General features: G+C 46.7%; 1 protein-coding gene across 1 annotated transcript in view; it reads right to left on the bottom strand.

Moving 5' to 3' along the window:
- Positions 1-14,502, bottom strand: part of vps50 (VPS50 EARP/GARPII complex subunit) — a 159,172-nt gene that overhangs the window by 18,521 nt on the left and 126,149 nt on the right. The window contains exons 23-25 of the mRNA XM_033991520.2: positions 4,295-4,440; positions 2,892-2,988; positions 2,646-2,804 (exon numbers count right to left, since the gene is read on the bottom strand). Of these exons, the coding sequence (XP_033847411.1) occupies positions 2,646-2,804; positions 2,892-2,988; positions 4,295-4,440 (402 nt within the window). The remainder of the gene's footprint in view (positions 1-2,645; positions 2,805-2,891; positions 2,989-4,294; positions 4,441-14,502) is intronic.

The raw sequence follows: 14,502 nt of genomic DNA, 5'->3' as shown, positions 1-14,502 counted from the left end.
CTCGACTGGGGATGTTGTCGGGCGGTGGAAGGAATACTTTGAGGATCTCCTCAATCCCACTGTCACGTCTTCCAAGGAGGAAGCAGAAACTGGGGACCCAGAGGCGGACTCGTCCATCACCCTGGCTGAAGTCACTGAGGTGGTTGGCAAGCTCCTCGGTGGCAAGGCTCCGGGGGTGGATGAGATCCGTCCTGAGTACCTCAAGTCTCTGAATGTTGTGGGGCTGCTTGGCTGACACGTCTCTGCAACATCGCATGGCAGTTGGGGACAGTACCTGTGGAATGGCAGACCGGGGTGGTGGTCCCTCTGTATAAGAAGGGGGACCGGAGGGTGTGTTCCAATTACAGGGGAATCACACTCCTCAGCCTTCCCGGTAAGGTCTATTCCAGGGTACTGGAGAGGAGAATCCGACCGATAGTCGAACCTCGGATTCAGGAGGAGCAGTGTGGTTTTCATCCTGGTCTTGGAACACTGGACCAGCTCTATACTCTCCATCGGGTCCTCGAGGGCTCATGGGAGTATGCCCAACCAGTCCACATGTGTTTTGTGGATCTGGAGAAGGCATTCAACTGTGTCCCTCGTGGTGTCCTTTGGGGGGTGCTCTGGGAGTATGGGGTCCGGGGCTCTTTGCTAAGGGCTGTTCCGTCCCTGTATGACCGGAGCAGGAGCTGTGTTCGCATTGCCGGCAGTAAGTCAGACCTGTTCCCGGTGCATGTTGGACTCCGCCAGGGTTGCCCTTTGTCACCGGTTCTGTTCATTATATTTATGGACAGAATTTCTAGGCACAGCCAGGGGCCAGAGGGGGTCTGGTTTGGGAACCACAGGATTTCATCTCTGCTGTTTGCAGATGATGTTGTCCTGATGGCTACTTCGAGCCAGGACCTGCAACAGGCACTGGGGCGGTTTGCAGCCGAGTGTGAAGCGGCTGGGATGAGAATCAGCTCCTCCAAATCCGAGGCCATGGTTCTCGACCCGAAAAAGGTGGTTTGCTCTCTCCGGGTGGGTGGTGAGTCTCTGCCCCAAGTGGAGGAGTTCAAGTATCTCGGGGTCTTGTTCACGAGTGAGGGAAGGATGGAGCGTAAAATTGACAGGCGGATCGGTGCAGCGTCTGCAGTGATGCGGTCACTGTATCGGTCCGTTGTGGTGAAGAAGGAGCTGAGCCCAAAGGCGAAGCTCTCGATTTACCGGTCAATCTACGTTCCTACCCTCACCTATGGTCATGAGCTCTGGGTAATGACTGAAAGGACAAGGTCGCGGATACAAGCAGCTGAAATGGGCTTCCTCCGAGTGGCCGGGCGCACCGTTAGGGATAGGGTGAGGAGCTCGGTCACACGGGAGGAGCTCGGAGTAGAGCCGCTGCTCCTACACGTTGAGAGGAACCAGTTGAGGTGGCTCGGGCATCTGCTCAGGATGCCTCCTGGACGCCTGCCTAGGGAGGTGTTCTGGGCATGCCCCACCGGGAGGAGGCCCCGGGGAAGACCCAGGACACGCTGGAGGGACTATGTCTCTCGGCTGGCCTGGGAACGCCTTGGGGTCCCACCGGAGGACCTGGAGGACGTGTCCGGGGTGAGGGGAGTCTGGGAGTCCCTGCTTAGACTGCTGCCCCCGCGACCCGGCCCCGGAGAAGCGGAAGAAAATGGATGGATGGATGGATGGATGGAATACAACTCCGTCCTTATCGGCCCAAAAACAGTTGTCCAGCTTTTTGGTCATCGGTTTCTCTGGATTCTAAACCCCCCCATATGTGGGCTCCAAACATCACAAACTATGAAACAGCAACACTACTCGATCACACAGTAACACCAGAGATTTGTTAGAAAACATTACCACATGTGACAGAGTTTAGCTTAGCTTAGGTCATTGAAGTAGCAATGACCACTGAAATGAACATGCTATAACCACCACAACTACAACTAAATATATTTAACATACATCTATATATCTAACATAAGCAGGACAACAAAGCACCAAAAACAGACAGGGTCACAACCATTTGACAATAAAATTAAAGTTATGTTTTCATCAAGCTCCACAAATCATCAATTGAACTGAGCTGGAGTTGGGGAAATATTCATTACAGACATATAAACAACTCCCATTTATCTGTGCAGTATACAAAGGTCAAGAATCATGTTATTTTGCTGCCTCATTAAAATGAATGGGACAGAATATTATCAGTAACAGCTACATGTGCAGCTGCGTTGTTACGATATAAACATTTCAGACTTGATTACAATACTAAGGAATAGACTTGATAGTCAATACCAATTCTAATACCACGAAGATAATAAAAACACTATATAGGCAATAGAATGAGATTTTCAACATTAAAACATAGTCATTTACATATATTTTATATTTTCATGTGGCCTTATATCTGTATAATCCCTCAGTGGTCCATGTAGGTTCCATGGGTGTATACTAGTCTATGTGTCTTGTAAAAGATACAACTCAAAATCTGAAGCTGTTCAGGAAAGGTTTGTTTCTGTCCTGTTTATTTTTTTCATCGATACCTGGTCAAATGAGTATTTAGTTTCGATACAAATTTTAGTATCAATTAGTATCTGATTTTCAATAGATTTGACAATCTTCATCAGTACTGGAAGAGCCTTTATCCCTCTGTGTGTGCAGGACAGCAGTGTTACCTTGAGAAGCACATCCACATAGATGTTGTGCTGTGACATGATGTCCCTGATATCCCACTTGACTCCTGCCATCAGCAGCAGCATCTGCTCATAGTCAATGGCCTTGGCCGCTACAATCCAGTATATGGGCTTCCTCAGCTCGCTGGCCGTGGACACTGTCTGCACAGGAGTATACAGGTCTCACATATCATACAGTTTAGGACACAGTTGCAAAGTGGTACTTTGTGTGAACTGTGTGTGAAGTACCTGTGAGTAGAATTGCTGCAGGAAGGGCTTCTTGGCTGGAGGCATCATGGAGTCCAGATGAGACTGGAGCGCCTCAAACTGCTCTGCCAGAAACACGCTGGAACAGGTCATTTTAAAATAGTCAATTTCTGTGCATCCCTATGTGCAAGAATACTGAATGATGTGTCATCTTTAAGGCACCAGACAGCTGGCTTGAGCCTATTGTGCTTGTCTGGGACCCAGAATACACACTTCTTAAATACTTTCCAAAAATGTAAGTCAAATGGTTGTGATTGACAGCTAATATGGGATTTGTCCATCCGTATCAGAAAAGATACAGAAAAAATATATCCCAGGGGACTGACACACACGGTGGATTTCTGCAGAATCAATAAGCAAAGCACTAAACTCTTTAAATGTGAGGTGAGAGAAATATGACTGCATGATCACATTTGGCTGGGCTTGAGACTCAATGGAGAGTGTGGGGACCAGACTGATATCGTTGTGTATAAAAAATACAGAGAGATATCAATCTGGATTGACAATTTTGTCTCTTTAAATCTTCAAGACATGTTTTTGATCCTCTTGAGCAGATTCTAGACTGAGACAGTGACACAAATCTGTAAAATCCATCATGCACAAAAAAAATAGCTCTTTAACTAAGAGATGGCACACACAGGGCAGGGAGGCTACAGGAGGAGGCAGGGGGGCTACAGGAAGAGGCAGGGGCACACCACACATATGAAGATTTAAAATCAGGTACACCCATGCTTATCACACAGAGAGACACTTGTACATGCATGTTGTGCCCTTTGGATGTATGAGGATGTGGTGCCATGTGCTCAGTGTGTGTGTGTGTACCATAGACTATATATAAATGGACGCTAGCCGCCCTGCTCCAAATAGGAAGTGATCAATTTACATCAGAATTCCAATATGAAACTCGGTTCCAAATTCACCCCTATAACTGCTAGCCTTGATGAGCTTCATTTGATTGGAGCCGAACACTATGGGTGACATCACACTGCCTCCACTTCTTTATACAGACTATGGTGTGCACAGATCAATGTGCTGTTGTGGTGGCAGATATTATTTTGAAATTTGTTTGCTGAAGATGTTGTATTTGTGTGCTCTTTTGTATGTGTTTGTTCTGCTAGTGGGTGCTCATTTATTGGTACTCCGTCTGTTAGTGGGTGCTTGTGCTGTGTGCTGGTTTTGACATGGACATATTTTAGGTATTTGTGTGTGTGTTTTCCTGCTCTGTGGGTGCTTGCTCTCGGTGCAAACTCTCAGGTTTGTGATCTGTTTGTTGGTGCTTGCTTGTGGGTACTTTTTTGCGGGTACTTGCTTGCAGGTGTTTGTTTGCGGGTGAATGCTCAGAAGGTGCTCATTTGTATGTGCTCATTCTGCCAGTGGGTTCTCACAGAGACTCGGTGGCCACCACACGCTGGGCCAGGCCGAACAGGGCGCTGCTGTTGCAGAGGTCGACCAACTGGCTCAGGTGAGGGCTGGGCACCTTCTCCTTCCTCTCCTCAGATGCGCCGTGGACCGTTGCTCCCTCAGCGCTCTCCTGAAACACAATTTAATCATTGGCATCTTCACAGAGAGCTGACACTTACTGAGGAGTGAGGCTCATATACTTGTTGTTCCTGTTCCATGAAACATATCAATTGCTATGGAAACAGATCCTGCAAGTAAGCCTGGTGAAGGCCAAGTATTGAACAAGAATTTTACAAGGCTTCATAAAATAAAACCTAGATCAGGAGAATGTCAGCTGCTGTTCATTGAGAGTTAAAAAGTATAACCTCAGGTGGAACTGTAGCTCTCATTTATATTAGAATCTCAAATGTACTTTTGCAAAGACATTACATGATTGTCTTTAAACATTGTCTTTAAACAGAGAATACAGAATAACGTTTATGAATAATAAACAACACGCACCACTGTTTCATCGTGCGCACTAATCAATTTAAATCTATACAAGTGTATATTTTTGAACAAGGAATCATTTATATAAATCAAATGTTTGTGGGCACCATAATGAAATGCACCAGGAGGATTTGAGACGGATAATCAGAGATATAGGAAGGATGACAAGCACATCAACAGGAGCTGATCTCCCTCACAGCCACGAGGGACTTCCACTGCATTAGTTTACTATGTGTTTGCTTCAGACCACAGCAGTGTGAAACCAGAGCAACAAAACCGCAAGGATCCAGCGCCCAAATCAAATGCAACATACAATCAACTTTTTAATGTGTTGCTAATGAAGTCTGTGCAGTGGCCCCAGTGGAACTCCAGCCTCTGTATTCAGGCACATCATATCGTCTCACTCAAATATGAGAGTAAGAAGCATGTCGAAACTCTCAAGACTAAAAACAACAGTGTTAGACTGCTGTGGGAGGCAAGTCATCAGACGAGATCAAAATGCCAGTGCAGGCTCAAGGATTCTATAGGGGATTTTCACTCAAAAGAACAGGCAGCCCAACAATCCTCTGGTCCCAAGTTAGTCAGAAGAACACCCAGCCCCCATACACACACTGGACGTAAGTGGAGCTTTGAGCATTCCAGATAAAAGAGGTGGGTTAATCTGGCTTTAAAACTGCATCAATATTGTGTGGCACATTTAAATGTTTAATTAGGTGGGGTAGGAAAATCTATATTTTTAAAATTCATTCTACTGCTTTATAGGGTTGCAAAAAGTATTGAAAACACAGATATAAGGCCACATAAAAGTATTAAAGAAGGTATTAAAATTAAATGTTGAAACTGAAAATTGATCATAATTGGTATCGAGTCTATTCCTTAGTATCGAAATCATGTTTGACATTTCAGTATTGTGACAACACTCTTTATGACATTGTAAAACATGCATATAAAACAGAATAAAATAATAATAAAGCTATAACTATTCTATTTGAGTGCTGCTTTTAAGAATGTTTTATATTGTATTTATGATTTCTCTTGTCCCCTCCCTGAACCGCCACCTTAACATGGTGGTTTGAGCACCCGTGGCAAACAGGTCCAGGGGGACGGGTCAGAAGCCTTTCATGATGAGCAATAGATCAAGGTCAGCTTTGTCGCCCAGACTGGCCTTCCCGGGGACCCACTGTGGAGCCAAGCCTGGGGTGGGTGCTAACCAGCGACGGCGTGGTTGCTGGGCCCAACCCAAAGGAGCGACGTGGGGACGTCTTCCTGTGGACCCACCACCTGAGGAGGATCCATGAAAGGCAGATGCGAAGGGTGTATCTGGGCAGTGATCAAAAGTGGGAGCGTGTTACCAGCTAGATACAGTCGGCCTCACCTCCACGCACATCTTGGGCTCAAGAACCGAACCCAACTCCTTGAAAGTGGCTGGACTCTCCATTACTCTGGCATTGCCCGCGTGGAGAGACTGCGAGCTGGTGTGGGCTTGCTTATTGCCCCACAGCTCAGCCACCTCATGTTGAACGAGAGGGTCACATCCCTGCACCTTTGGGTCGGGGATAGGTCTCTCACTGTTGTGTCGGCCTACGGCCTTCTTGAAGTCCTTGGGAGGGGTACTAGAAAGTGAACCGACTGGGAACTCAGTTGTTCTAAAGGGGGACTTCAATGCCCATGTGGGCAATGACCGTGGCACTTGGAAGGGCACGACGAAGAACTGATCTGAACCCGAGTGATGTTCTGTTATTGGCACAAGGGTGTCCATCAGTGCATGTGGGATCAGGACACCCTAGGAGGAGTAAGCAGTGCTTCACCAACACTGTTTACAGTGCGGACGGAGAGTTGCTGACCTCAACTAGGGATGTTGTCGGATGGTGGAAGGAATACTTTGAGAATCTCTTCAAACCGACAGTCACGTCTTTGGCAGAGACTGGGAACCCGGGGGAGGACTCATCCATCACCCTGGCTGAAGTCATCGAGGTGGTTGGAAAGCTCCTTGGTGGCAAGGCTCCAGGGGTGGAGGAGATCCGTCCCAAGTACCTCAAGTCTCTGGAGGTTGTGGGGCTGTCTTGGCTGACAGGTCTCTACACCATCGCGTGGTGGTCGAGTACAGTACAGCTGGACTGGCAGACCGGGGTGGTGGTCCCTCTGTATAAGAAGGGGGACTGGAGGGTGTGTTCCAATTACAGGGGAATCACATTCCTCAGCCTGCCCAGTAAGGTCTATTCCAGGGTACTAGAGAGGAGAATCCGACTGATAGTTGAACCTCGGATTCAGGAGGAGCAGTGTGTTTTTTGTTCTGGTCGCGGAACACTGGACCAGCTCTGTACTTTCCATCAGGTCCTCGAGGGTTCATGGAAGTTTACCCAACCAGTCCACATGTATTTTGTGGATCTGGAGAAGGCATTCAACCATGTCTTTTTGGGGGTGCTCCGGGAGTATGGGGTCCGAGGCCCTTTGCTAAGGGCTGTCCAGTCCCTGTATGACCAGGGCATGAGCTGTGTTCGCAATGACGGCAGTAAGTTAGACCTATTCCCAGTGAAGGCTGGACATGCCAGGGCTGCCCTGCACAGCCAGGGAGCCGGAGGGGGTCCGGTTCAGCAACCACAGGATCTCATCTCTGCTGTTTGCAGATGACATTGTCCTGATGAAGCAGGTGCTGCCGAGTGTGAAGCGGCTGGGATGAGAATCAGCTCCTCCAAATCCGAGGCCATGGTTCTTGAACGGAAAAAGGTGGCTTGCCCTCTCCGGGTGGGTGGTGAGTCTCTGCCCCAAGTGGAGGAGTTCAAGTATCTCGGGGTCTTGTTCACGAGTGAGGGAAGGATGGAACGTGAGATTGACAGGCAGTTTGGTGCAGTCCCTATGGTCATGAGCTTTGGGTAATGACCGAAGACAAGATCGCGGATACAGGCGAATTAAATAGGTTTCCTCCGCAGAGTGGCTGGGCGCTCCCTTAGAGATAGGGTGAGGAGCTCGGTCACATGGGAGGAGCTCGGAGTAGAGCCGCTGCTTCTCCATGTCGAGAGGAGTCAGGTGGCTTGGCCATCTGTTCCGGCTTCTCCCTGGATGCCTCCCTGGGGAGGTGTTCCGGGCATGTCCCACCCGAAGGAGGCCTGGGGAAGACCCAGTACATGCTGCAGGGACTATGTCTCTTGGCTGGCCTGGGAATGCCTTGGGGTCCCACCGGAGGAGCTAGAGGACGTGTCTGGCGGGTGAAAAGTCTGGGAGTCCCTGCTTAGACTGCTGCCTCCACACCCCGGTTCTGGATTAGCGGAAGTAGATGGATTTCTCTCATGGATCAACAAAGTTTCAGATCTGACTGGAACATAATGATAAAGCTTCAGAACGGACTCTAAATAGGGCAAAGTGGACCTGGCAGAGTGGACCTGGCAGAGTGTACTTAGGGGCGAGGACCTAGGGGAGTGGACCTAGGAGAGTGGATGAGAGGAAACTAATCTGGCAGAATGGACCTAGGGGAGTGGACCTAGGAGAGTGGACCTAGGGAGTGGACCTGGGAGAGTGAACCTACAGAGTGGACTTGGGGGAGGGGACCTGGCGGAGAGTGGACCTTAGGAGTGGACTTGGGGCTGTGGGTCTGGAGGTGCCTACAGCAGGAGGTGGGACACGAGGGTTCATGAGCCCTTCTCAGCCTGGCTCATGTGGGTGGGGGTTTAGCTGTGTCGGTGTATGTGCATGTGTATGTGCACCTTGTGTGGCTCTCAGTCAGACTGTATATATAAATGGGAATAACTGTGGCCCCTCTCTATGTAACTGCTGCTGTTAGGCTCAGCAGTTTGGTCTTATGTTTGTGCTAATCCATGTACATGATGCTGGTGTTTTTATTTGACTATTTTGTCCCTAAATCAAGAAGATTAATAACAGACCAATAAGGTGTCTGTGTAATCCCTCAGTTGTCCAGGTATGATCCATAGTAAAAGAAAAAATCAAATCTGTCAATTGGATAAAGAGCTGTAGGAGAACTGAAGAACTGAAAAGGCAGCTTTGATGAGCAGCGAAACGTCTCCACTCCTACAACTTTTTGTCCAGTTGACAGATTTGAATTTTTCTGCTTTCTTTCCCCACTCCCACTAGCTTTAACAACAGTTTTGATTGACAGCATTGCCAAGTGGCCCGCCCCCTGCTAAACCAGTGATGCAGGTGGGAAGGAGTGTTACCTGCAACAGCCTCGCTCCAGATTGGTTCTTTGGTTGCTATGACACTTGCAGTCAGAATTTCAAATACTATATGGAACTCGGCTTTGCTTTTTAATCATTTTATACCTCTTCCAGTGCTGGAAAATTTGTTTGATTATGATTGTCTTTTACGTAAACCACATTTTCACATGTTTTAACAACATTTCTGACAAGCCAGCGACATGTCCGGGACAGAAACCAAAGGAATTTTTTCTGTGAACACTGTTGGAACTATCACCAACAAATTTATGATCCCTGTGACTTCCAGTGGTAAGCAGCCCACAGTCACTTTCAGAGAAGAGGGTCAAAAAACAGCTACTTTCAACTTAAAACTGAGTGATACAATGTCTTTTCGAAATCTCTAAAGACAAGAATGCCAAGCCAATGCAAGAACTGACAAAAGACAATGCTAATATAGTTACACTACCCAAAATACAGCTTACAAACTGATTTTTGTCACTGTCACAGACTGATGTCAACGTACAAACAGAAAATGGATTTTTGTCACAAAACAAAAGCAATGAAGTTGGCAAAAGAGCGCAGGCAGACGCGATCTGTGCCAAATGTCAAGGTGGGAGATTCACTGCTATTAGGAGAGGGTGCTATCAGAGATGTGAGCCACAGAGGAATCCAAACATGCTATTAGGAGACGGTGCTATCAGAGATGTGAGCAACAGAGGAATCCAAACTTGCTCCTATCCCAGTTACACTATTTCTGAGATTACAAAACTCATTGTTTTGTAATCTCAAAATTTTTGTCAACACAACGAGGGTGCAGTTGACACCAGAACGGAGCAGACTGAAATCTTAAAAAGGGATTTCATTAAATTATTTGAGGCGCTTGATAAAGTGGAGGTTAAGACATTCATTAGTGGACCTCTTCCTAACATAGACAGAAGGCTGATGAACAAATTTACCTGGGTGTTTAAACTGAACACATGGCTGTTCAACGTGACTACACTACATTGAGAACTTTGATCTATTCTGGAAACAAGAGGACGTGTTTAAGGAAAATGGCCCCTAACTGAGCAGAGGTGGAGGTGAGAGTGCTGATGGAGAACCTCCTCCACACTCTGAGGCACCAGCCTGGACAGGGTCCTGGCCCAGTGAGAGAAAAGAGGAATGAGAGAAGCATCCCTGCTGTGCCAGCCAGAGACCGAGCCAATGTGTCAGCACCACCAGCACTCTCCCCGGCTCCGCTTCTTTGGCCCTCACCTGGTCCCTCACCTACACGTCCCCCTCTCCATCTCCTCGACCCTCACCTGCTCCCTCACCTAAACTCCCCCCTGCTAGCCCTTCCCTGCCTTCACCCAGAGCTGTTATCACAAAGAGCTAGGACACACAGGGCCTCTGCTGTCCCAGGACATACAGTCATGATAAAGATATCATGGTGAGAACCTGTGATCGAGCTATATCTATAGTTACACCACGAAGACTGATTAACAGAAGGATAGACTGTCCAATCAGAGAAATTTAGTTCACATTGCCTGTAATAAGACAATATCTAGTCCTGAAACTAATCTGATACTTGATATCAGATCTTTACGTAACAACATTTTTAATTAATGATTTTATTTCTTGACTTTGTTTTTAACCGAAACACGGGTAATACATTTCTGGTGGAATCAACTCTACCCAACTTCAAATTTGAATCTGAAACACAAGCAAACTAAAAGGGTGGTGGTGTGTGTTTGCTTTTTTAAAAATAATTGAGTTACTCACAGGTTGTCATTTGGTGTGTTTTCTTCCTTTGAGTATGTTTCCTTTAAACCTGAGCTAAAATCATACTCTACTGAGTCATGTACAAACCTCCCAAGCACTGTCTGAGTTTTATTGATGATTTTTCTGATATGCTAATGTGTTTTCCAGAAACACTAAAGAGCTCATTTCTGTCCTTTGGTCTGACTCAGCATGTCAGCAAGCATATCCACAACAGAGGACACACTCTGGACAGGCTCATAAAAGAAGTAAATATTGTCAAATGTCAATGTTGCTCTGTCTGATCATTTCAGTGTCTTCTTTGACTTGTCTGTTATTCCCAAACCAGCGGCTGGTCCTGCAGTACATTTACGGCATGTTAGTGCCACATGAACCATCTCACACCGCTGTTCATTGGCTTTAAGGGGAAAACATCACTATACATGTGTAATGTAACTGCTTGATTCGGGGGGAGGGGGAGAGTGGGGCGTACTCGTTCAGTCATCTGTAGCACTCATTCACTGTCCGGAGCTCCAGTAACCCACAACCCCCACTTTATTGGCCAACTTTGGTGTAAATCACAAGATAACAAGTTTGTTTTGCACTGAGGAACAAAGTTGCCGCTGTCAGAAGTTTATTATGCTTGAAATCGACAAAAGCAAAAAATGCAAAAAGTGACGGAGCAGATTTCACTTTCCTACAGCAGATTGGACATGGAGGATCTAACTTCTTTTGTGGACATAATTTCTTGACTGGATTATACGGAACGAATGAGACCAACTTTGTGTGAATATGTTGATGTTTGACAGAACCAGAGCGCTCAAAGGTAAGTGAAGTCCAAATCCACATTTCTGACTTCTCTGTAAAAAACTGCTTTCCTGTCAGCACTGTAGTGATTACAGTTGTAAATGGTTTACATATTCAGAAAGATGAGTGCCGTAGCTTCCAATTGATGTGTAGATTGTTTGTGTGGGTGACGCAGAAATATACGGACATTGCTGTAAAGTTGTAACGTAAAGGCGGCGGCCTGAGGGCGGTTTGACGGGACGTTAAGGGGTTAATCTTCTCTTTTAATGTTACCTTTTAATTTGTTGTATTGTGATTTTAATGTCTTTCTTATTCTGTAAAGAACTTTGAAATTGTGCACGAACTGTGCTATGCAATTAAACTTGCCTTGCCTACTGAGGTGCACCATAGACTGTATAATAGACAAGGCCTAAGGGAGTGTGACGTCACCTATAGCATTCGTTTGCAACCAAATGAAACTCATCAAGGCTAGGAGTTACAGTGGCTGTGTCTGTAACCAGGGACTGTATTTGAAATCTGAGCTCAAAATGAAAGAACCAATGAGGAGTGAGGCTGTTGAAGGTACACACCCCCTGCCAAACCAGCGGTGTGGGCACTTAGCAACGAAGCTGCCAATCAATTTGTTACTAATACTAGCGAAAGTGTCGGAAAAGCATGCACCAGATTTTACAGTTATAAATGTTCATATCTTAATTTAGAACCCGGTGGTGGACACCGGAAGTAAGGGATGCCGTCAAGCTGAAGAAGGAGTCCTATCGAGCCTTGTTGGCTCGTGGGACTCTTGAGGCAGCCGATGAGTACAGGCGGGCCAAGCGTGCTGTGGCTCGTGCGGTTGCAGAGGCAAAAACTCGGGGTTGGGAGGAGTTCGGGGAGGCCATGGAGGAGGACTATTGGACGGCCTCAAAGAAATTCTGGCAAACTGTCCGACGCCTCAGGAGGGGGAAGCAGTCCTTCACCAACACTGTTTACAGTGCGGGTGGAGAGCTGCTGACCTCGACTGGAGATGTTGTCGGGCGGTGGAAGGAATACTTTGAGGATCTCCTCAATCCCCCCGTCATGTCTTCCGAGGAGGAAGCAGAGACTGGGGACCCGGAGGCGGACTCGTCCATCACCCTGGCTGAAGTCACGGAGGTGGTTAGCAAGCTCCTCGGTGGCAAGGCTCCGGGGGTGGACGAGATCCGTCCCGAGTACCTCAAGCCTCAAGGATGTTGTGGGACTGTCTTAGTTGACGCATCTCTGCAACATCGCGTGGCGGTCGGGGACAGTGCCACTGGGAGGAGCTCGGAGTAGAGCCGCTGCTCCTACACGTTGAGAGGAACCAGTTGAGGTGGCTCGGGCATCTGCTCAGGATGCCTCCTGGACGCCTCCCTAGGGAGGTGTTCTGGGCATGTCCCACCGGGAGGAGGCCCTGGGGAAGACCCAGGACACGCTGGAGGGACTATGTCTCTCAGCTGGCCTGGGAACGCCTTGGGATCCCACCGGAGGAGCTGGAGGACGTGTCTGGGGTGAGGGAAGTTTGGGAGTCCCTGCTTAGACTGTTGCCCCCCGCGACCCGGCCCCGAATAAGCGGAAGAAAATGGATGGATGGATGGATGGAAGGTTTAGATGAACTTTTTACAGTCAGAATAATGAGCCTGATAGCAGCATTAACAGAAAGGGTGAAGATTTTTCAATGAAATTCAATTGTAATCAGAGATCGAAGGAACCATTTCACACCCATGTTCACTTCATACTTGGAATGCCGCAGCCAGTATGTTAGTTATGTCCATTTATACATAGTCTATGAAGTGGACACGGGCTCCCCTGTCTACCTGGACATCACTTTATAGGCTGATGGCAGACCCAGACTGGCATCAGTGTGGGGTGTACATCATAATTGCATGATAGGCTAAATGGTGTGATTAACCAAATCACACTGTTACATGGACTTCCTTTCTCCTGCAAAATATTGCTGTTAGATCAGAGAGTAGAGTGTGGTGATGATTCTGAGCAAAGATTTAGGCACTCTGTCCTTAACTCAGTGTTTCCATTCCACAGTGAAAAGACGAAGTTTGTAGTGTCATAGTACTATTACACATAGTACATTGCTGATAACTTAATGATCATAGTGATGCAGGATAATGTAATTTTCAACTGATACAATAACCGATAATTTCAAGATGTGGGTGTGTGTCATCAATAATGGAAAAAAATGACGAATAAAATAAAACCAATTTTGAAATGTGCAGCTTTTTTGAAAAAAATATTTGTTTGCTTTATTATATAGGCCTAAATGTGAATAAAGCAGACCATAAAATCCACACAAACCCTTAAAAATATGACATTTACAAATATGAAGTAACATATTAGCCTGCTCAAACGTTCAATATAATTTAATTATAGACTTTTTATGTCCCTATGTTTCATACAGGGCTACATTAATTATTCTTACCACATTGTAAATGTTGTTTTTTTGTACTATTATTAACAATATGCTTCAGATTAGTCACATTCTAACATGGACCATGGGCTTCATGCATGCTTTCTGATGAAACGGATTCTGAGTGATACTACGTCAAAGCAGCCACTGACTATAGAGTGAATATAGGCCGTAACACAGCCCTGTGCGCTGTTTAGTGAAATGTGTTTGCATGACACACTTGATTTCCGTATGCACACATGGTCACAGCAGCAGCACCAGCAGGCAAACTTGTCTGGCTGCAGCATGCGTCCTCTTGTTTGATTGGGTGTTAAAATACAACAAGATCCTCACATAGTCCAACCCCATCAACCCAATAGCATCCACGTTAAGCTACAGCGCTAATGACTGTCGCAGTCTTGGCTGCCCATTGGGGTTGTCCCATGTTTTCAGTCATCCTCGCCATGAAAACTTTTCAATGACTTGATAGATCTAATGTGAGAAGCCTGTATTCCCTCCTGTGTCGTGAGGCTGGTACAAATCTTGTTTAATATCTTAGCTCTAAAGATAAAACAAGCCCGAATATGTAAACCCCTGTCCTCTGCTCTCTGCC

The sequence above is a fragment of the Periophthalmus magnuspinnatus genome, chromosome 11, assembly GCF_009829125.3.
Source record: "Periophthalmus magnuspinnatus isolate fPerMag1 chromosome 11, fPerMag1.2.pri, whole genome shotgun sequence".
NCBI lineage: Eukaryota > Metazoa > Chordata > Actinopteri > Gobiiformes > Gobiidae > Periophthalmus > Periophthalmus magnuspinnatus.
The sequence above is the reverse complement of the archived record's forward strand: the minus strand, read 5'-3'. Positions and strand labels throughout refer to the sequence as shown.